The sequence below is a fragment of the Myxocyprinus asiaticus genome, chromosome 5, assembly GCF_019703515.2.
Source record: "Myxocyprinus asiaticus isolate MX2 ecotype Aquarium Trade chromosome 5, UBuf_Myxa_2, whole genome shotgun sequence".
NCBI lineage: Eukaryota > Metazoa > Chordata > Actinopteri > Cypriniformes > Catostomidae > Myxocyprinus > Myxocyprinus asiaticus.
The window spans coordinates 47540406-47562440 of record NC_059348.1 but is presented as its reverse complement, the minus strand read 5'-3'; the positions used below and the strand labels follow the sequence as shown (position 1 = coordinate 47562440).

The window sequence follows — 22035 nt, the reverse complement described above, 5'->3', positions numbered from 1 at the left end:
GCAGTTGATTTTTCTTTTGAGTATAATTTTATATGCTATACGTTGTTCATAATTTAGTGACAAATCACATATAGAAATGCTCATGGTATTTAATAATCAACTTGTGTACAAAAACATAAGTATATATATATATATATATATATATATATATATACACTGGTGGCCAAAAGTTTGTACTAATGTACAGATTTTGCTGTTTTGGAAGGAAATTGGTACTTTAATTCACCAAAGTGGCATTCAACTGATCACATAGTCAGGATATTACTGATGTAAAAAAACAGCACCATCACTATTTGAAAAAAGTCATTTTTGATCAAATCTAGAAGGGCCCCATTTCCAGCAGCCATCACTCCAAAACCTTATCCTTGAGTAATCATGCTAAATTGCTAATTTGGTACTAGAAAATCACTTGCCATTATATCAAACACTGCTGAGAGGTATTTGGTTCATTAAATAAAGCTTAACATTTTGTTTGTTTTTGAGTTGCCACAGTATACAATAGACTGGCATGTCTTAAGGTCAATATTAGGTCAAAAATGGCAAAAAAGAAACAGCTTTCTCTAGAAACTCGTCAGTCAATCATTGTTTTGAGGAATGAAGGCTATACAATGCTTGAAATTGCCAAAAACCTGAAGATTTCATACAAAGGTGTACACTACAGTCTTCAAAGACAAAGGACAACTGTCTGTAACAAGGACAGAAAGAGATGTGGAAGGCCAGATGTACAAATAAACAAGAGGATAAGTATAACAGAGTCTCTAGTTTGAGAAATAGAGTGTCCTTAGCTGACAGCATCATTGAATTCTACCCGCTCAACACCAGTTTCATGTACAACATTAAAGAGAAGACTCGGGTACAGGCCTTATGGGAAGAACTGCAAAGAAAAAGCCACTTTTGAAACAGAAAAAGAAAAGGTTAGAGTGGGTAAAGAAACAGACATTGGACAACAGATAATTGAAAAAGAGTGTTATGGATCTTAACCCATTGAGCTTTTGTGGGATAAGCTAGATTGTAAGGTGCGTGAGAAGTGCCCGACAAGACAGCCAAATCTATGGCAAATGCTACAGGAAGAGTGGGGTGAAATGTCACCTGAGTATCTGTACAAACTGACAGATAGAATGCCAAGAATCTGCAAAGCTGTCATTGCTGCACGTGGAGGATTATTTTTTATGAGAACTCAAGTTCTGAACTTTTTATTTATTTATTTTTTTCAAATTGTAATAGTAATTTTTCATGTTATTAATGTCCTGACTATACATTGTGATCAGTTGAATGCCACTTTGGTGAATAAAAGTACCAATTTCTTTTCATAAGAGCAAAATCTGTACATTATTTCAAATATTTGGCTGCCATTGTATTTATATACAATGCTTATTTGTTTAAATATTTGCCATTGCATAAAAGTATACAAAATGTAAGCCCAAAAAAAAGACTTTTAAGCTATATTTTGCCTTTAAAAAAACTGATACCCTAAAAATAGTGAACCTTGTACCAGAATACATGTAACATGCCAAAGTAAAGTATTACACAATTTCACAAATTCGTAGGAAAGTGCAGGATTTCTCAGAGCCATGAATTTGAGTGCGATGTGATATGAAAGTTCACTCAAGTTTGGGCAGGCCTGGTATGGAGAGAATAGTAAAAAGACATTTGATTAAATCTTTGTATATACACAGGTGCATCTCAATAAATTAGAATGTCGTGGAAAAGTTCATTTATTTCAGTAATTCAACTCAAATTGTGAAACTCGTGTATTAAATAAATTCAATGCACACAGACTGAAGTAGTTTAAGTCTTTGCTTCTTTTAATTGTGATGATTTTGGCTCACATTTAACAAAAACCCACCAATTCACTATCTCAAAAAATTAGAATAAATCATAAGACCAATAAAAAAAACATTTTTAGTGAATTGTTGGCCTTCTGGAAAGTATGTTCATTTACTGTATATGTACTCAATACTTGGTAGGGGCTCTTTTTGCTTTAATTACTGCCTCAATTCGGCATGCATGGAGGTGATCAGTTTGTGGCACTGCTGAGGTGGTATGGAAGCCCAGGTTTCTTTGACAGTGGCCTTCAGCTCATCTGCATTTTTTGGTCTCTTGTTTCTCATTTTCCTCTTGACAATACCCCACAGATTCTCTATGGGGTTCAGGTCTGGTGAGTTTGCTGGCCAGTCAAGCACACCAACACCATGGTCATTTAACCAACTTTTGGTGCTTTTGGCAGTGTGGGCAGGTGCCAAATCCTGCTGGAAAATGAAATCAGCATCTTTCAGCAGAAGGAAGCCTGAAGTGCTCCAAAATTTCTTGGTAAACGGGTGCAGTGACTTTGGTTTTCAAAAAACACAATGGACCAACACCAGCAGATGACATTGCACCCCAAAACATCACAGACTGTGGAAACTTAACACTGGACTTCAAGCAACTTGGGCTATGAGCTTCTCCACCCTTCCTCCAGACTCTAGGACCTTGGTTTCCAAATGAAATACAAAACTTGCTCTCATCTGAAAAGAGGACTTTGGACCACTGGGCAACAGTCCAGTTCTTCTTCTCCTTAGCCCAGGTAAGACGCCTCTGACGTTGTCTGTGGTTCAGGAGTGGCTTAACAAGAGGAATATGACAACTGTAGCCAAATTCCTTGACACATCTGTGTGTGGTGGCTCTTGATGCCTTGACCCCAACCTCAGTCCATTCCTTGTGAAGTTCACCCAAATTCTTGAATCGATTTTGCTTGACAATCCTCATAAGGCTGCGGTTCTCTCGGTTGGTTGTGCATCTTTTTCTTCCACACTTTTTCCTTCCACTCAACTTTCTGTTAACATGCTTGGATACAGCACTCTGTGAACAGCCAGCTTCTTTGGCAATGAATGTTTGTGGCTTACCCTCCTTGTGAAGGGTGTCATTGATTGTCTTCTGGACAACTATCAGATCAGCAGTCTTCCCCATGATTGTGTAGCCTAGTGAATCAAACTCTGAGACCATTTTGAAGGCTCAGGAAACTTTGCAGGTGTTTTGAGTTGATTAGCTGATTGGCATGTCACCATATTCTAATTTTTTGAGATAGTGAATTGGTGGGTTTTTGTTAAATGTGAGCCAAAATCATCACAATTAAAAGATCCAAAGACTTAAACTACTTCAGTCTGTGTGCATTGAATTTATTTAATACACGAGTTTCACAATCTGAGTTGAATTACTGAAATAAATGAACTTTTCCACGACATTCTAATTTATTGAGATGCACCTGTATTTTCTTTTTCATCCAATAATCTTCGTGTACACAACATTGTTTTACAATTATTTTTGAGAAAAGGCAAGACATTTTATGCTGCTGCTTTTTTTGTAATTATTCTTTTTTATTATTATTATTTGTTCTACATTTTCTGCTGTGGTTGAGCTTCACCTCACCTGTCTCGCTCCTTGCCAGGTCTCACCTCCTGCGACCTGCTGTCACTGCCACATGATGGACAAAGTCATAGGTTAAAGGACGTTCACCCAAGCATGATACACAACGCTAGCCCTATCCCTTCTGATTACGATGTTTGCAATACAAAGGGAATACAAATAGCCTTAAAAAAGGTTAGTTCCCACTAATGCTAATCAGTGTTTCTGAGAGTCATACTTAAAAATCAAGTGCTTACCTAAAACAGGCGATGAGTCTTCACTTTCTCCGGCAGAGTTGCTGGCAGTTGCAACAATGTGACCGCTGCTGATGTTGGTGAGAGAGCAGTGGAGCTGTGGTGTCATGCAGAGCTTCGTCCTACTAGAGGAAGTGACCAGATACACTGTGTAGTTTGTAGCAAATACAGACTGATTCCATGTCACCACCGACAATGATGCAGAGAATGTCACATTCTGAGGGGCACAAGGCACTGGAGGATATGAACAAAATGACCTGATGAATTTGGAGTTTAAATGTGCAATTACATGTTAATGTTTTTCTAGCTCTTTTTCATAAACAACTGATACAAACAGCATTAGCCTCTTTGCTGTCAAGCAGCTCTTGAGCACCCATGCTGTTTATGATGTTACCACAAGTTGACTGGTGTGCAACAGTTTTGAGGTTTGTTTATTAACCAAACATATGTCGAATTGAGAGACTGAGCAAGTCATTGCAACAGGCAGCGACCAGGAGGGTGCAACCCACCTTATGGACAAAACAAATTTTTGTAGGCAACTGTTATGACGGGTCTTCATTTCATGCAAATGTATATTATTTTAACCCTATTTGTCCAAGGTAAGTTAATTTCTTTAGGTGTAAAACTACTTAGTGCACATATAATCTTAATTTTCCATAAATAAGTCTGTATGAGTGTTATGGTAATTAACATTATGCACCTGTGGTTCCAGAGACAGCAGCTGACGGAACGCTTGAACTGGCAGAGTTCTGTGCCCTGACCGTGGCACTGTAGGAGGAGCCACAAGGGAGGGGAATCTCGAAGAAAGTACGGCTTGTCCAATACGAGGCTACATCAAAGAGTGCCTGGGTGATATCCAGAATCCTGCCCCTGAGTTCCAGGAGATATTCAGAATCAGGACAATCCACGGCAGACCAGGATGCTCTCATGATTTGAGTGTCATTCACTACTGTATGAGGAATAGCCCTCAACCCACCTGGAGGACATAGATCTAAAGGATAGAGATAGATGAGGTTTAAAAAAATGTTTTTTTTAAAGGAAACTATAGATACTTGAAGTCTAGTTTAAGGAATTTTAAACAATCACATTATTTCCAATAATATTAGTATTTGCCTTAACCAAAAAAAACAATTGGACATACACAATTTTGGTTTGATTGCTATATCCAAACCAGAGTTCAATCCTGTTCCCTCATTCGCAGAGATCTCTTTTCACACTGTGTACTTTGGCCTTAAACTATGGAATGCTCGCATCATCAACTGAAAGTACTAACTGAAGCTGTATTATTGTAAGTATTGTTTGCTTTTTAACTTAGTTTTATCCATTACAAAAGTAATGCACAGAATGACACTTGAATCTGTCTGTTGCTGATGCAGGTAGAGAATGTAAACTCTGATGAAGACCTGTGTGCTGAAACTCATCAGTTTCAAATAAAGTTTAAATCCTCCAAATCAGGGACTAAAAGTGAAATGTTTTTCATTTTGGTTCGTTCTGAGCAGAAACAGTTCCGTTCCAGTTTGGGCGTTCCACAGCCTCCTTTCCAAATGGCATCCGGTTAGAATGAAATAAAAGAATGGATAATAGCGTTCTTTTTAAACTTATAGTACTCTGTGTACTCAGTTTACCTGCGTTGTAATCAAAGCTAAAGGCGGTTCAACCAAAAATTAGAGTATGCAACTTTTTTTTTTTTTTGGCTAGGCAGTGTAAATTTTTGTTAAAAGGGGCTTCATTCACAGAATGCAACATCCACAACAGGCAATTAGGCAAATAAATGTGAGATACAGTGGCTTCCTTCAGGATCAAATCATGTTTCAATTTTTCTGGTAACACGCAATGGTGTAATTTCACAAATTTACTGTGATAAACCCTTTGGCCTTAGGTTTCATGAGAAAATTATCAGAATGAAAAATTAACTGGTTATAATCGGTCACCAGCATTTAAAAATAAAATGTTCACTCCAGAAAAATTTCTCAACAAATTTAGTTCGTTTTCGTTCCTTGGACCGTTTTTAGTCCCTGCTCCAAATAAAAGTTGCTGGTACACCTTCTTGACAAGTGGTTTGCTACTACCATACACTTTGTTTGATAGTGAAGGTGCACCAGAATAACTGCCTTAAACTGCTGTGGATGTACTGCAAGAGATGAAAAGAATGCTCACAGGATGTAATTTCTGCGGAGACAGCAGCAATGAGTGTGTTTGTTTACATGCACACCAATATGCGGATTACTACCAAACAAACGAACACCAGATGTGAATGGAAGATGACCGATGATTGTTATACCTGCACCGTCAGTTAGAGGTTCACTGAAGGAACTGTTGCAGATGCCATCTGAGGCCTGAACTGTAAAATTGTACACAGTGCCACACACCAAGCCCTGCAGAGTACAGGAAGTGTTTGTGCTCTGGCAGTAAACTGTCGTGGCATTTCCTGACTGTGCAATTCCCACGTAGGCCACTGCCCCTGTACTCGCTGCCCATGACAAAGAGGCACTACTGTTCCCACAATGGACCCTTAAAGTCAAGTTGTTTGGCGTACACGGTACTGCAAAATAAACACATTACAAGGAAAGTTATGTTGCACAACCTAAAAAATGTTCAGATGTAGACACACACTGACTTCTTTATCTAACTGTTCAATTCTATCATTCTATGTTGAGGGTGGCAGAATGTGAATTTGAAATATAGCATTCACACTGACAACAATTAAACCACTGTAGGTTGCAGAGTCTCTGTTCTGTCATTTGCTCGTAGGTATTCCTACTCAACTGCAGAATCTAACTGTATCACAGGATGTGTCAAGTGAGCTACAATGTATGTACTCCCACTAACAGTCACTGTACTCATCTTTGCCCAACAATGTTCACTGTCGCTTATGTCACCTCAAATAGGCAACTCCTATTGAATAACCTCCTGTCGTTTTGTCCCTGCAAATCGCTGTCAATGTGAACGCCCCCCAAGTGTGTGATTACAGCATTTGAAGTAGAGTGTGTGTGAGTCTTACATGTATGAAAGGTGACGTTAGGACTTGGCAGGCTGGTGCAGTTCTCATTACTGGCTGAAACTGAGAGATTGTATGTGTTGCTGCAGCGTAGATCAGTCAACATGCAGGTACTGTTTGAGGTGTTACATGTTATCACATTCCCGTCTTTGCCAACTGCAGTAAGCAGGTACGACTGTGCCACATATGATGGCTCCCATGACACAAGCGCAGCCTTTGACTGACAGTCTGTATGAACCTCTACTGCCATGGGCTGACAGGGTGCTGTAATGGATTTAAGGAAGAAATTAAAGCAGTCTGAATCTTGATGCGATAAAGGAATATCTATGATTTTCTTCTAATTATCTATAGTGATTGCAGCTCTAATTCTCTATGGTGAGAGCAGCTGCAAATATTTAAAGCTTAAATGTATAATTTCTGCACCACTAATCTCACCATATGGAATTGCAAAAATAATGACTCTTTTCAAATGACTTTGCATAATGACTGTTTCTTGAACATTTCACTCGCTTTTTTCTGAACATCCCCCTGTTGGATTGGTTGAGCCAATGTTGCTATGTTGGGCTGGTCGAGATGCCCATGTTGCTATGTTGGGCTGGTCAGGATGCTCATAGCAATGTTTTGCTATGTTCTGGGTGGTTGTTGGCGCATTGCTACATGTTTGCTAAAGTGTTCTGGGTGGTTGCTTACTGACCAAAGTCACAAGAGTCCACACCCCAATCATTATGATATTCTGGTCCCTAGATTTGGCTCGGTCCTTCCTAGATTGTAAATCTATTGGATTGTTTTTGGCCGTTTCATTATCCGTGAGGTGAAAATTTGTGTAATAACACACATTTCCTCAATAAGCTACATGATTTTAAGTATCATCATGTCAGTAGCAAGCACCACTAATAACAGTTTACAAGTTAAGTGTTTTGATACACATAATTGGCTTATGAACCATTATTACTTAAAGTGCATTTTAAAATATAGAACTGTTTATATTTTACTAGAAGGAAATGTCACTTGTTATGGCTGTACCAGTGCTGATCTTGTATGGTGGGCTGCGGAGTCCACTGCATTGGTTGGAGGATGCAGCCACGATGATGGTGTACTCCATGCCGCACTGTACATCTGTAAGTTTGCAGGAAGAGGTGGCGCTATTGCAGGAAAGAAGGGAACGGTCTTGACCTTCTGCTGTTGCGATGTAGAGAGAATTTCCTATTTGTGCTCTCTGCCACTGTACCAGGATAACATGACTGCGGCATTCAGCCACTACCACGATGGATGACAAGGCACAAGGTGCTGGAGAGAAAAAGAGATTAAGCATAAGTAGAACCACATATTTATTAAATGTTGAAAAAAAAAAGAGATGACAATGATATTTAGAGCTTGGAAGATTAAATGGATTTTACCAACCGATCGGATCTTCAGAATTTCTAATTCACATATCCAAGGCATATTTCAACTCAGAATAAAGCTCTCTATTACGGTGTGTGTGTGCACAGGGTCCTACATTAATACTTTCCAAGTGCCAAATATGAGTAAAAATTGGAATTGCTTGCCAGTTGGTCAGCTGATTTATTAGGAACTGAGATATTACATTGTTAAATAAAATTAGTCTGACCCTTGCTGATTAAGTGACGTGGGTGATTCAAACACAAAGATATACTAACATCAAAACATCTATTATATAAAACATTTGTTGCAATACATGCATCTTTACCAGAAACATTTTCTTCCAAAGTTTAGGATGTCTCAAGTTTTTAGTCTCCAGGACTGTATGTGGTGACACATGTGGAATATTCCCCAAATTATGATAAAAAATAATGAACAAAATGATGATGTGTCTTAATGTTTTTGTGACAGGTGCAGTTTTATCAAGAGATGGAGGCATGCTGTTTGTCACAACATGCAAGGAAATATAATGGCTAAATCTTATTGTCATAGGAACAAAAATATTTTTTATAAAAATAAATCAAAATACAGTTTACAGGTGAGAAATATTTATGGCTGGTAAAGATTTTAGATCCTGTGTACTCACCTGTTTCCAGATTAAAGGTGTTGCTGGGTGGGCTCAGACAGGCAGCGATTGAGGCAGTGACATGGAAGGTGTAGCTCTTTCCACAGCCCAGGTCAGGCACATTACAGGTGGAGTTTGTGGTGGAGCAGTTGGAATTTTGACCATCGTCCCCTATAGCCAGCACTGTGTAAGACTCGGCACCCTTGTCCACATCCCATGATACCCACGCAGAGTTAGTCACACAGTCCAGGGTACCATTAACCCCCTGTGGGGCACATGGAGCTGTGAAAATCGAAGAGAGAGATAGAGAGCGCATTTGGTAAGTGTAGCTATTGAAATCATTTATGATACCTGTCTTCTAATTTACTATTACAATTAATCACCTTTACTAACGGTAAATTTGTTACAGGAACAGTCCTCCTGGTTTAACCTGGGGTTAAGAGCTTTGCTCAAGGGCACAGTGGTAATGGATCAATCTTTAAGGGTTTAAACTAACAAACTTTCAGTTGCTATTTGTTGTTTTTGGTTAATTAAATGGACACCTTCTGTAAATGTACTCTAAAGTAGTTTATACCAAAGTAATCAGTGTGGCAAAGGTTGCAAGTTTTACACCACAAACATCTGACATTCTGAGAGAATCTATCACCATTTGCCGTTGCGCAATGTGCACAGTTCCTAAACTGTTTCAGAGAGACTCTTCCTAAAGAATATCACAAAGCAGTCGTAAATTCGTCCGTATGGACTCGTGGTCAAAAAGTATACTGTAGCGTTATCTATCAGATGAAGCACCAGTCGTTTTTGGAATTACTCTTTTATTAATCAACGTTTCCCAACTTGAATACAGAAACAGAATTCCCGGGTTACTTTTAAGGCCATTACCCAAGCCAGCAAAACACAACCCTTGCCTAAGTTCGGCAGATGAACACAGGGTTACTGTTAAAGCCATAACCCACACCAACAAAACACAGTTCTTCCTTATTGTGACCCCAGACCGAAAAGAAAGAACAGGTAAAACAGGCCTCCATTCACTTCCATTGCAAGTGCCTCACTGTAACCTCGATTTTTGCTTATTTTAAAGAAAAGGAGGAACGAGTAAAAATACATTTTTGTGTTTATCAAAATTATGCCACAAATGCTGTCGATTGAGCTTAACTTGTATTGAACTCGAAACATTCCTTTAAAGAAACATAAACTCCATCAATACAAATGACATTACAATACTTTGAAAGACTAGAGCGCATATGTCCAAATACTGCGAGGTGATAAAATGAGTGAATATTCTTGTGTTGTCCTACCAGAGGAGATGTTAAGGCCACTGCTTGGTTGACTCTGACAGTTGCCTCTCAGTGCCACAACACTGAGGTTGAAGCTCTCTCCGCAGGGCAGGTGGGTGATGGAGCACTGTGTACTGTTGCTGTTGCAGGAAGAGATCACACCAGTGCTGTGGGACTCCAGCTCCACTCTGAACTGACTAGCATCCTCTGCTTGGCTCCAGCTTACCACCACAGACCCCAACTCACACTGCATCTGAATGTCTACATTCTGAGGGGGGCATGGAGCTGAAAAAAGACAGAGCGAGAAGCAGGCTTTCATAGAAGGAAGGGGCAGTGCCAACTATATTGAATTAGCAGGTACTAAGTAAGGTAAGGATCAATATACAGCAAACCTGCAACCTGTAAGTTGAGGTTAGACAATCATAACAGAGGTTATTTATACTTAAGGCTTCATTTAAAGCAAATAGACAGTAGTTACTGTATACAAGTTTCCAGATGTCTTTTAACAGAATTATTAGCTCAGAGTTTTGGTTTTAAATGGGACTACCATATGTTACACAAGGTAGTTTCCTTCACTTGATAATGTAAGTAAAACCATCACACACACCTGTCTGCACCTGAGACACAGCGCTTTTCACGCTCCCACAGCCATAGCCCAGTGAGAGGACAGATACATTATAAATCTGACCACACTGCAGTCCCTGCAGAGCACAGTAGGTGGTACTGGTGTTACAAGAGGAGGAATGACCATCATTAGACACGCCCACAGCCATGTAAGACTCCACCTCATTGGCATGCTGCCAAGACAGGAACACAACACTGCCATTGTGGATGTCACAAAGCAAGAATGTCTGAACACTACTAGGTGCACATGGAGCTGAAAGAGAGAGAGAACAGGGTCAAGTTTAAAGAGCACCTCACTCTTTTATGTCAGTAACAAAAGTATGTCCAAATTTGAGGTAACAACTTCCTTGTTTATGGGAATTGAGGAGAAAACAATTGCTTACATTTTGCATTTACTGTATATATTTTGGTGGGCTATAATTTTCTTGGTTGCTGGTGTATTTGAGAAATATAACATTCTTATACTGTCCCCCCCCCCCATCTTTCTACATGGAAAAGTGCAAAATATTTCCTTTTTCAAAGTCCTTTTTTTGACTTGGAACTTGGGCAAAAATATATAACTCTGAAATTGCTGAGATGGATGTGTGTGAAATCATGCAAACATGAGGACATAAAACAAATGATAGCTAGTTTCTTTATTTCATTATGAGTATATGCTCAGAAGTTAATAAGCAGAAAGTAAGAAGATAAGTAGACCCCACATCTGACTTTGGATGGAACATAGCATTAAATCAGAGCTTTTTCTGTCATCAGACTCACCTGACTGCAGAACAAGGTGTGTGTTACTATTGTCACAAATTCCATCCAGGGCGGTGACGATAAGGTTGTAGTTCTGGCCGCAGTGCAGGCTGAGTAGCGTGCAACTGTAGCCAGAACTTGTGCAGTTGATACGATGTCCGTCAGTGCCAACAGCCTGGACTGTGTGGTGTACAACATTATCGCTGGGCTCCCAGGTAACAATAGCAGCATTTGTGTCACAGCTCAGCTGGGCGCTAACGTTCTGTGGCTTACAGGATACTAAAGAAATTAAATAATTCCCACAACAAACAAAAAATTAATACGTAATTAGTAATATCACTGATAATAGTGAGGGTTGTATGTTGGCATGTTTTCTGTGCTTGTGGGGACAAAATATCTGAAAATGTCCCTGAAGAATATTGAAACCTCACAAAACCTTGTGGCAAAAGTGTCCAACTACAGAACTACAAAACCATCAGTTGCACTAGGGCAGCAGTCTCCCGATGGAGTTATTATACTGTATTTATAATATACACTCAATAAGCACTTTATTATGGACACTACAGTAATACTGGGTAGGGCCTCCCTTTGCTCTCAGCCTCAATTGATTGTGGCATGGATTCCACAAGATGTTGAAAACATTTCTTTGAGATTCTGGTCCATGTTGACATGATTGCATCACGCAATTTCTGCAGATTTGCCAGCTGCACATTCATGCTGTGAATGTCCCATTCTACCAGATCCCAAAGGTGTTCTATTGGATTCAGATCCAGTGACTGGGAAGGCCACTGAAGAACAGTGAACTCATTGTCATGTTCATGAAACCAGTTTGAGACAACTTTTGCTTTGTGACATGGTGCATTATCATGCTGGAAGTAACCTATAGAAGATGGGTAAATTATGGCCATGAAGGGATACACATGGTCAGCATACTTAAATAGGCTGTGGCATTCAAGCAATGATTGATTGGTATTAACGGCCCCAAAGTGTGCCAAGAAAACATTCCCCACACCATTACACCTCCGCCACCAGCCTGGACTGTTGACACAAGGCAGGTTGGGTACATTGATTCACGCCAAATTCTGACCCTCTCATCTGTGTGCATCAGCAGGAATCGAGATTAATCAGACAAGGCTATGTTTTTCCAATCTTCAACTGTACAGTTTTGGTGAGCCTGTGCGCACTGCATCCTCAGCTTTCTGTTCTTGGCTGACAGAAGTGGAACCCAACGTGGTCTTCTGCTGTTGTAGCCCATCAGCCTCATGGTTCGACATGCTGTCTCATCTCAGATGCTGTTTTGCTCACTACAAATGTACAGAGGGATTATCTGAGTTACCGTAGCCTTCCTGTCAGCTCGAACCAGTCTGGCCTTTCTCTGTTGACCTCTCTCATCAACAAGGCATTTCTGTCCACAGAACTGCCACTCACTGGATGTTTTTTGTGATTGGCACCACTCTGAGCACAACTCTAGAGAATGTTGTGCATGAAAATCCCAGGAGATCAGCAGTTACATAAATATTCAAACCAGCCCGTCTGGCACCAACAATCATGCCACAGTCGAAATCACTGAGATTTTTTCCCCATTTTGGTGTGTTGATGTGAACATTAACTGAAGCTCCTGACCCATATGTGCATGATTTTATGCATTGTCCCTGAAGCTGCCACATGACTGGCTGATTAGATAATCGTATGAATAAGTAGGTGTACAGGTGTACCTAATAAAGTGCTCAGTTAGTGTATATTATGTTTATAATTATTTAATAATTATATATAAAATTATTGTTATTTGAGGGAATTTCTCAGCAAATATTTATTTACAGTATGCAGTTAATTGCGATTTATTTGGTTAATTAAATGGCATATCATGTAATTAATTTGATAAAAAATTTTAATCGATTGTCAGTCCTACTTATTTCATATTTAAAAAGGTTAATCTGAAGAAAATGTAAGTGTTGCTTGCCAGTGCATAACTTGCCACGACAATACTGGGTGGTTACCATGGTGTTGCTATGTGGTTACTTAGGTGTTTTGAGTGGTTTTTGGCATGTTGCTGGCCAAAAGAGCCCATTCCCAAGTCTCTGTGATATTTTGACCCCTAGATATGCCTCGCTTCCCTCCTTCGATGTCAGTCTATGTGATTTATTTATTTATTTATTTATTGCCCATTTTATCATACACCAGGCGGAAGTCAGATTATTTAGAAAAACAATAGCAGTAAAGGTGCAGGACAAGTTATGCGCCTAAGTTGTCTTAGCAAACACCAATAATAAAAAATCCCCACAAGGATATGTATATATCCAGGAAGTGTATGTGGCATAGTGAGGTGGGTGTTTTTTATCTGAATGTACCTGCACTCAGCACAACCGGTTGACTTGGTGCAGTGCTGCAGGTCTCACCAGATGCACTGACAGCTATACTGTAGTTCAGCCCACAGAGCAAATCTGAGAAGACACACGGCGTTTCAGTGCTGTGACACACCGATGCATAGCCACCGTTGCCCTGGGCAACTGCCATGTAGGAAACAGCCCCCACACTTTGGTCCCAGGATATAGACACATTTCCAGATGCACAGTCCACACTGCCCTGCACATGACCAGGTACACACTGTTCTGCAGAGGGAAAGAGAAAGTGGAAGACAGATTGAGAAAAAGAGAGAGAGAGCAACTATACAAGGATATTATATATTACTATATACTATATTATTCATTTGGCAGATGCTTTTATCCAAAGCGACTTACAAAAGAGGAGAACATAAGCGAATAATCTTAAGGAGACAGTGGTACGAAAAGTGCCATATTACAAAGTTTCACTAGCATCAGAATAGTAGCATTCAAAACAGATTAAAGTACAACAAGAATTTTTTTTTTTTTTAGTGACTGGTTAAGTGCTCATGGAAAAGATGTGTTTTTAGCCTTTTTTTTTTATTGTATTTTTTTTATTTTGTTACAAAGATTTTAATCAAGCAGACATGAAAAAAGTTCAGCTAAGGATCAGGTTAAGGGATAGATTGAGGGTTGACAGGATATGTAGGTTATTACAAACTCGTATTGTTGCAAAATGTTACAAAAGGGCAACAATCAATAGTAAATACTAGAGAGACATTAACACTAGTTCACATTGTTACGTGTGTGTGTGTGTGTGTGTGTGTGAGAGTGAGAGAGAGAGAGAGAGAGAGAGAGAGAGAGAGAGAGAGAGAGTGTGCGGTTAACCTGAGGCATGTTTGAGAAAGAAGCAGCATGTAGCTCTGTGACCAACACACATTTGATCAAAATTATAATACAGCTGGTGCTGGAAAGATGACAGAATCTCACCATCTCTGACACATTATTAAAGAACAAATATAAAAGCCTCGATTTCATCTTCTCCACTTGCAAATTTTTGTCCACACAAAATGAATATTGAAATTTCTTAATGTAAGACACTGTGCGCAGGTCAGTAGTTTTGCAACATTTTAACCATTATATGTCGCTTTAAAAATATGAATAAACAAAAATACATAATTTAGAAGTTATTTGGCTATTTCATTTTATATTTCCACACAAGCCAAAAAAAACAAACAAACAAACAAAACAAAAAAAAATCTTCATACAATGTTAGAGAGTTGCAAACTACTATAGTGCTTGTACTACACCGATCCGCCACAACATTAAAACCACCTGCCTAATATCATGTAGGTCCCCCTCGTGCCGCCAGAACAGCTCTGACCCCTCGGGGCATGGACTCCACAAGACCTCTGAAGGTGTCCTGTGGTATCTGGCACCAAGCCGTTAGCAGTAGATCCTTTAAGTCCTGTAAGTTGCGTGGTGGGGCCTCCATGGATCGAACTTGTTGGTCCAGCACATCCCATAGATGCTCAATCAGATTGAGATCTGGGAAATTTGGAGGCCAAGTCAACACCTTGAACTCTCTGTCATGTTCCTCAAACCATTCCTGAACAATTTTTGCAGTGTGGCAGGGTGCATTATCCTGCTGAAAGAGGCCGCTGCCATCAAGGAATACCGTTGCCATGAAGGGGAGTACGTGGTCTGCAAAACTCTTTAGGTAGGTGGTACGTGTCATCCACACGAATGCCAGGACCCAAGGTTTCCCAGCAGAGCATTGCCCAGAGCATCACACAGCCTCCGCTGGCCTGCCTTCTTCCCATAGTGCATCCTGCTGCCATCTTTATCCCAGGTAAACGATGCACATACACACAGCCGTCCACATGATCTAAAAGAAAACGTGATTCATCAGACCAGGCCACCTTCTTCCATTGCTCCATGGTCCAATTCTGATGCTGACGTGCCCATTGTAGGCGCTTTCGGTGGTGGACAGGAGTCAGCATGGGCACTCTGACCGGTCTGCGGCTATGCAGCCCCATACGCAGCAAGCAGCGATGCACTGTGTGTTCGGACACCTTTCTATCATGGTCAGCATTAAGTTATTCAGCCATTTGTGCTACAGTAGCTCTTCTGTGGGATCGAACCAGATGGGCTAGCCTTCGCTCTCCACGTGCATCAATGAGCCTGTCGCCGGTTCACTGGTTGTCCTTCCCTGGACAACTTTTGTTAGGTACTAACCACTGCATAACGGGAACATCCCACAAGTCTAGCCATCACAATTTGCCCCTTGTCAAAGTCACTCAGATCTTTACGCTTGCCCATTTTTCCTGCTTCCAACACATGAAATTCAAGAACTAACTGTTCACTTGCTGCCTAATACAGCATATCCCACCCCTTGACAGGTACAATTGTAACAAGATAATAAATGTTATTCACTTCACCTGTCAATGGTTTTAACGTTGAGGCCGACCAGTGTAAGAATTGTTTGTAGCATTCTATAAATCGATTTTAAAAACTATCGGCCGATTTATCGGTTATCAGTTTTTTTCACCACCTTAGTTATTAGTATTGCCAAAATCCACTATCGGTCGACGTCTGCTTACAGCCGGTTTCAACTGAACAAGTTATTTAGTGTTTTCAAAATAAATGCAAAAAGTTATTTAAGAAGTAGTTCATTACATTATTTTTATTCACATAATCTTTAAAAAAACAGCCAGTATGTGCTGTGGTGAAGACGAGACGGTATCACATTCCTCCCATAAGATCATATATGGTGGTCTTATTCATACAAGCCATTTGTTAGAACCTTTGGCCACATATTTGTCACAGACTTTGCACGTTGGAAATGAAAAACATGCAGTTTTGTTTGGAGTTTGTGCAATTCCTTTGTGAAAAGTTCAAATCTACCAACAGCAACTGCTGGGCAAGTGGTTCTTATTAGGGCAGACATGATAATTGTCAGAGTTTTTGCTTTAATGTTATATTTTGGCCACTAGAGTTCCCTATGGTATATGTCTATCTTGTGCCTCTTGTAATCAGTGCCATTGTTTTCACATGTGCCTCGTTCTGGGCTGTGTATTTAAGCTGATCACTTCCTTTCGTTTCTTTGTTTGGTTATTGATGTTCCTAGCCAGTTGCTGCTGTAAGTCTGCTCTAGTTCTAAGAACTAAACATTGAAAGCCTTTTGGATTGTTTTTTTCCCTGTGCTTATTTTTGCTGTTTTTTGGTGTCTTTTTCCTGAGTTCTTTGGAGATTATTTTTATCTCCTTTTGGATCCTTTTTGGACTAAAGATTTTTCTGTTTTGTGGTTGTCAGTAAGAAATTGCTTTTTGTACCCTTTTTACTATTTTTGTTAAACTCTTCTGAGTTCATTTAAGAACGCGTCTGACTACTGGGTTCAACTCCCTTCTGTGGCTCAGTGGTGGAAATTAAGACTCTTGCACCAGAGACCCAAGTTTGAATCCTGGCTCTGACAGATAACAATGGCCATGAAATATCATAATTTATGTTAAATCCTGAGTTTGTCCTGATTCACTGATCCTCATGGAAATCTAAAGAAGCCCAAATCTACAATAATCTTTCGGAAGAGTGGGGTTTCAACCCCATTAACAGCACCATGGGAGCATTTTCTGCTCAAATTGAACAAGGCCCCCTTTGAAAGCTGTTCTTTTCTGGGCTGCCAATATAACCCGGAAGTGCCGTCGCCACTGAGCCACTGCAGGTAAACACTAACTTCATCTATATGGCAATCTATTGAAGTCAACATGACACAGCATTTGAAACCCATTTTACTTCTCTAATGTAACATATTTTTGAGTGAAATAGGATTTAAAATGAGAAAAAGGATGGGCATGACTTAAGCCAGGCCTAAATGTGAATTTGCAGTCAGTTGTGGAGGGCTACTCCCTCCTTGAAATACTGCCAGCACCCACTTTAAGGAGTCTTTTTGACCGGGATTTGAAGACTGAAGGACAAGTTCACCATCAAGAGCATCTCGACTTATCCTAATGGAAACACTACTTTTTCCAATCTGTCATTATTTGCTATTATTGATGTAACTTTATTACTTTAACATTACCTGGAAATATATTACAGTGTTAACTATTGGCTAGATTTGAGAAAGGCTGCAATGCCTACAACAATAACTAAATAGCCCAAAAATGCCTTTTAGGGTCAACTTTAATTTAATATTTCTAACCTGTTGTGACATTTGTTCCAGTGCCAATAGAGCTGTTACAGGACTGTCCCTCTGCCACTACCCTAACCATGCAGGACTGTCCACAGGGCAGGTTAGTGATGTCACATCCAGTTTCAGTGGTCTTACAGATATATGTCTGCCCATTAGAACAATCTAGTGTTGAAGTAAAGGACAGAGTTCCATTGCCACGAGACCAGGACACACTCGCTGTGTTGTTGCCACAGTTTATTCTGTACTGGATATTCTGTGGAGGGCATGGAGCTGGAGAGAAGAGATCAAATTTAGATGAAATATAGAATGTCACACAACAGGACACTGCTGAAACTGCTTGAAATTTCATGTCAACTGTGCATATACAGTATATGCTAAAAATGTGTTTTGTCAACTTTTTTGAGTATACGAGCATACATATAGCCTCAAAGTTAGCATAGATGGTCAGTTATGTGGCATATTTTATTACCTGATTGGACCTGTACAAGTGCACTGTTTTCACTGTTACAGTTGCTGCCTTTTGCTTTCACCGTGATCGTGTATGTCTCTCCGCAGGTCAAAGTTGAAAGGTCACAGGAGGTGGACGATGAAGTGCAGTTTGCTGAGAGGCCATTAACGCTGATGGCTGTCACTGAGTAAAGCTCCGCCCCCTGGCTGTTTCCCCAGGATACTGTTGCTATGTTACTGCTGCAGCTCAGATTGGGCGACACATTTTGTGGTACACAAGGACCTGAGCCAATGATACAAAACAAAATGAGCATACAGCTACCTATTAAAGTTAACATTAAATGGCATTCACAACCCATTTTACTTCTGTAATGACAATGCCATAATAGCTTTTGGGCTATTGGTCATCATTAACCAACACCCCACGTGGCCTAGTTAATGTCAGTCAAAAAGTAAAGTCGTTTCAGAGGCAGAGCAAGTTACATTTCAATAAAAGATAACAAAGACAAAAATAAATTCTTTTGAATAACATGCACTGATATATAATGCACAATAAGACCATGGACATGAATAAAGACAGTACATTTTTTTTTTTTCAAGTTGACTTTCACTACCTTCTAACCACTAGCAAGGACTTATGAATATAATATCCGATTTATTCAGCTTTTTCTAACCTGTTGTGACATTTGATCCAGTGCCAATAGAGCTGTTGCAGGATTGTCCCTCTGCCACTACCCTAACCGTGCAGGTCTGTCCACAGGGCAGGTTAGTGATGTCACACCTTGTTTCAGTGGTCTTACAGATATATGTCTGCCCATTAGAACAATCTAGTGTTGACGTAAAGGACAGAGTTCCATTGCCACGAGACCAGGACACACTCACTGTGTTGTTGCCACAGTTTATTCTGGACAGTATATTCTGTGGAGGGCATGGGGCTGGAGAGAAGAGAAGAGAATCAGAAAATGTACAAATACTGTTTGTATTTAACTAACAGAGTTTTTTTCAAAATGTTTTGCAATCATTCATGCCATTTCATAGTAAGTTATATACAAAAAATTAAATTTTCCATAGTTTTGGAATTTAAAAGAGTTCAATATACTTTGAAGACATACAGTAACTTTTAAAACAGTCCAAAAAGACTATTTATAACAAGAAATGTATAAATACTAAGCTGCCAGAATGGCTCGTTTTTGGTCTGCAATTCCCCAATCGTTTCTTTCTAATCTCAGCAAACATCGGTTACCTGTCTGCCTCTGCAGTGTGTTGTTAGCAGAACTGGTGCACAGGCCCTGTGTTGCATTCACACTGAATGTGTACATATGTCCACATTGCAGTCCATCTACCACACAGGAGTGACCATTTAGGGGACCACAATCCAGCTGTCCACCCTGAATGTTCACTGCGCTGACTGAGAAGACATCTGGACTCAACCCTGAACTTGACCACATCACCACTGCAGAACGTGAGCTGCAGTTCAGGGCCACATCATTTAGTACAGGTATACATGGTGCTGTGGGGAAAGGTGGAAGAAAAACAACAGGAAACAGAATAGTGTAAATGCGAGTACATAAAAAGCATTGTAGGCACCAAAAATTAGTTTATCTCCAATTGGAGTTGGCAAAAATTCTTTGTTTTTAAAGGTGAATAGTAGTATAGGGTGATAAAAAAAAAAAAATTTAAAAAAAGAAATCTAGTTTAAATCATACGTCAAATTCAGAGAAATTTAATCTTTGAGCCCAATTTGGTTTTATTTATATTTGAAAAAAAATGTATAGCATTTTCTACAAAAAATTATGTAATAACTTTAAAAATGTCTTGTGGTGTAACCAAGTTAAAGGTACTGAAATACTTCGCTTGCACCTTGAATACATGAGTGTACACAGCTAAGTTCTTAATTTCAAAAACTTTTCAAACATATTTTTGTAATGTAAAATAAAATAATTTTTTTTACAAATATCATGTATTTTTGAGTCAAGAATATCAAGAAATTTCTCCACAATGTTACTCCACATGACCTAAACAAAATGTGCCTTTTAAAAATGTCACAAACTCATCAAAATATCTGATATTTTTTTAAACTTCACACACAGTCTTAAGGGTCTAAAGGGGTCGTGTGTGTGTGTGTGTGCGTGTGCGTGTGTGCGTGCGTGCGCTGATTACATAAAATGACTGATTTGTTGGAAAAAAGTGTTTCAAATATTAATATTTTAAAACAAATCTGTTTCACTGCTTATTTATATAAGTAATAACAATATAATATTTATAGTAATAATTTAAGAATAATCATATTTTTCTGCACTTCTCATGCCAACATTTCCTTTTTCAAGAATGTCTGCTTTTATGAGACTTTTTGAATGTCTCCAGACAGTTACGCCACATGCAATTTTTTTTAAGCCCCATTCATTTCATTTTCATTTACCAAGGTTTTACTACAGTAAACATTGTATCACCAAGGTATTTTGTAGTAAAATCATAGTAATCACAAATTTAAACATGGTTACTATATTACAACCATATTACTGTAGTAACACCATGGTTAATTGCATTAAAACTATTGCTTCTGGCAAAAAATATAGTTACTACAATATTACTATAGTATAACCATGGTTCATTTTATCCAGATCAAACCTTTCTTTCAACTCCCAGACCGTCACTGTGACCAAATCACTGCAACGCAATCAACCTTTATATTAAGTTTTATTTATTATTATAAGTAGTATTAAAGGAAATATTTAAAGAGGAAACCGGAAACAGGATGGGAAAAAGTGGGACAAAATGAGGAATCGACCCTGGTCGTCTGCATGAAAATAGCACAACCAGTGCTAGTTTTTACACACTACGCCATTGCAGCAACACTGGGGAGTGCAGTCTGTCTTCAATTTCTGTGTTTCCACCCGACTATTTGAGTGCAAATAGCCGTGCTGTGTGGCAGGTGCTATTTACAGGTGCATCTCAATAAATTAGAATGTCGTGGAAAAGTTCATTTATTTCAGTAATACAACTCAAATTGTGAAACTCATGTATTAAATAAATTCAGTGCACACAGACTGAAGTAGTTTAAGTCTTTGGTTCTTTTAATTGTGATGATTTTGGCTCACATTTAACAAAAACCCACCAATTCACTATCTCAAAAAATTAGAATATGGTGACATGCCAATCAGCTAATCAACTCAAAACACCTGCAAAGGTTTCCTGAGCCTTCAAAATGGTCTCTCAGTTTGGTTCACTAGGCTACACAATCATGGGGAAGACTGCTGATCTGACAGTTGTCCAGAAGACAATCATTGACACCCTTCACAAGGAGGGTAAGCCACAAACATTCATTGCCAAAGAAGCTGGCTGTTCACAGAGTGCTGTATCCAAGCATGTTAACAGAAAGTTGAGTGGAAGGAAAAAGTGTGGAAGAAAAAGATGCACAACCAACCGAGAGAACCGCAGCCTTACGATTGTCAAGCAAAATCGATTCAAGAATTTGGCTGAACTTCACAAGGAATGGACTGACACACAGACGTGTCAAGGAATTTGGCTACAGTTGTCGTATTCCTCTTGTTAAGCCACTCCTGAACCACAGACAACGTCAGAGGCGTCTTACCTGGGCTGAGGAGAAGAAGAACTGGACTGTTGCCCAGTGTTCCAAAGTCCTCTTTTCAGATGAGAGCAAGTTTTGTATTTCATTTGTAAACCAAGGTCCTAGAGTCTGGAGGAAGGGTGGAGAAGCTCATAGCCCAAGTTGCTTGAAGTCCAGTGTTAAGTTTCCACAGTCTGTGATGATTTGGGGTGCAATGTCATCTGCTGGTGTTGGTC

At 39.5% G+C, this 22035-nt stretch overlaps 1 protein-coding gene across 1 annotated transcript in view; it reads right to left on the bottom strand.

Moving 5' to 3' along the window:
• Positions 1-217: 217 nt before the first annotated feature.
• Positions 218-22035, bottom strand: part of LOC127441217 (fibronectin-like) — a 42168-nt gene continuing 20350 nt past the window's right edge. Inside the window, exons 9-24 of the mRNA XM_051698392.1 lie at positions 19475-19741; positions 18906-19166; positions 18254-18514; positions 17794-18054; positions 13623-13883; positions 11296-11553; positions 10520-10789; positions 9934-10197; positions 8660-8920; positions 7657-7920; positions 6637-6897; positions 5917-6177; positions 4336-4626; positions 3639-3869; positions 3406-3450; positions 218-1621 (exon numbers count right to left, since the gene is read on the bottom strand). Of these exons, the coding sequence (XP_051554352.1) occupies positions 3428-3450; positions 3639-3869; positions 4336-4626; positions 5917-6177; positions 6637-6897; positions 7657-7920; positions 8660-8920; positions 9934-10197; positions 10520-10789; positions 11296-11553; positions 13623-13883; positions 17794-18054; positions 18254-18514; positions 18906-19166; positions 19475-19741 (3695 nt within the window). The 3' untranslated portion in view covers positions 218-1621; positions 3406-3427. The remainder of the gene's footprint in view (positions 1622-3405; positions 3451-3638; positions 3870-4335; positions 4627-5916; positions 6178-6636; positions 6898-7656; positions 7921-8659; positions 8921-9933; positions 10198-10519; positions 10790-11295; positions 11554-13622; positions 13884-17793; positions 18055-18253; positions 18515-18905; positions 19167-19474; positions 19742-22035) is intronic.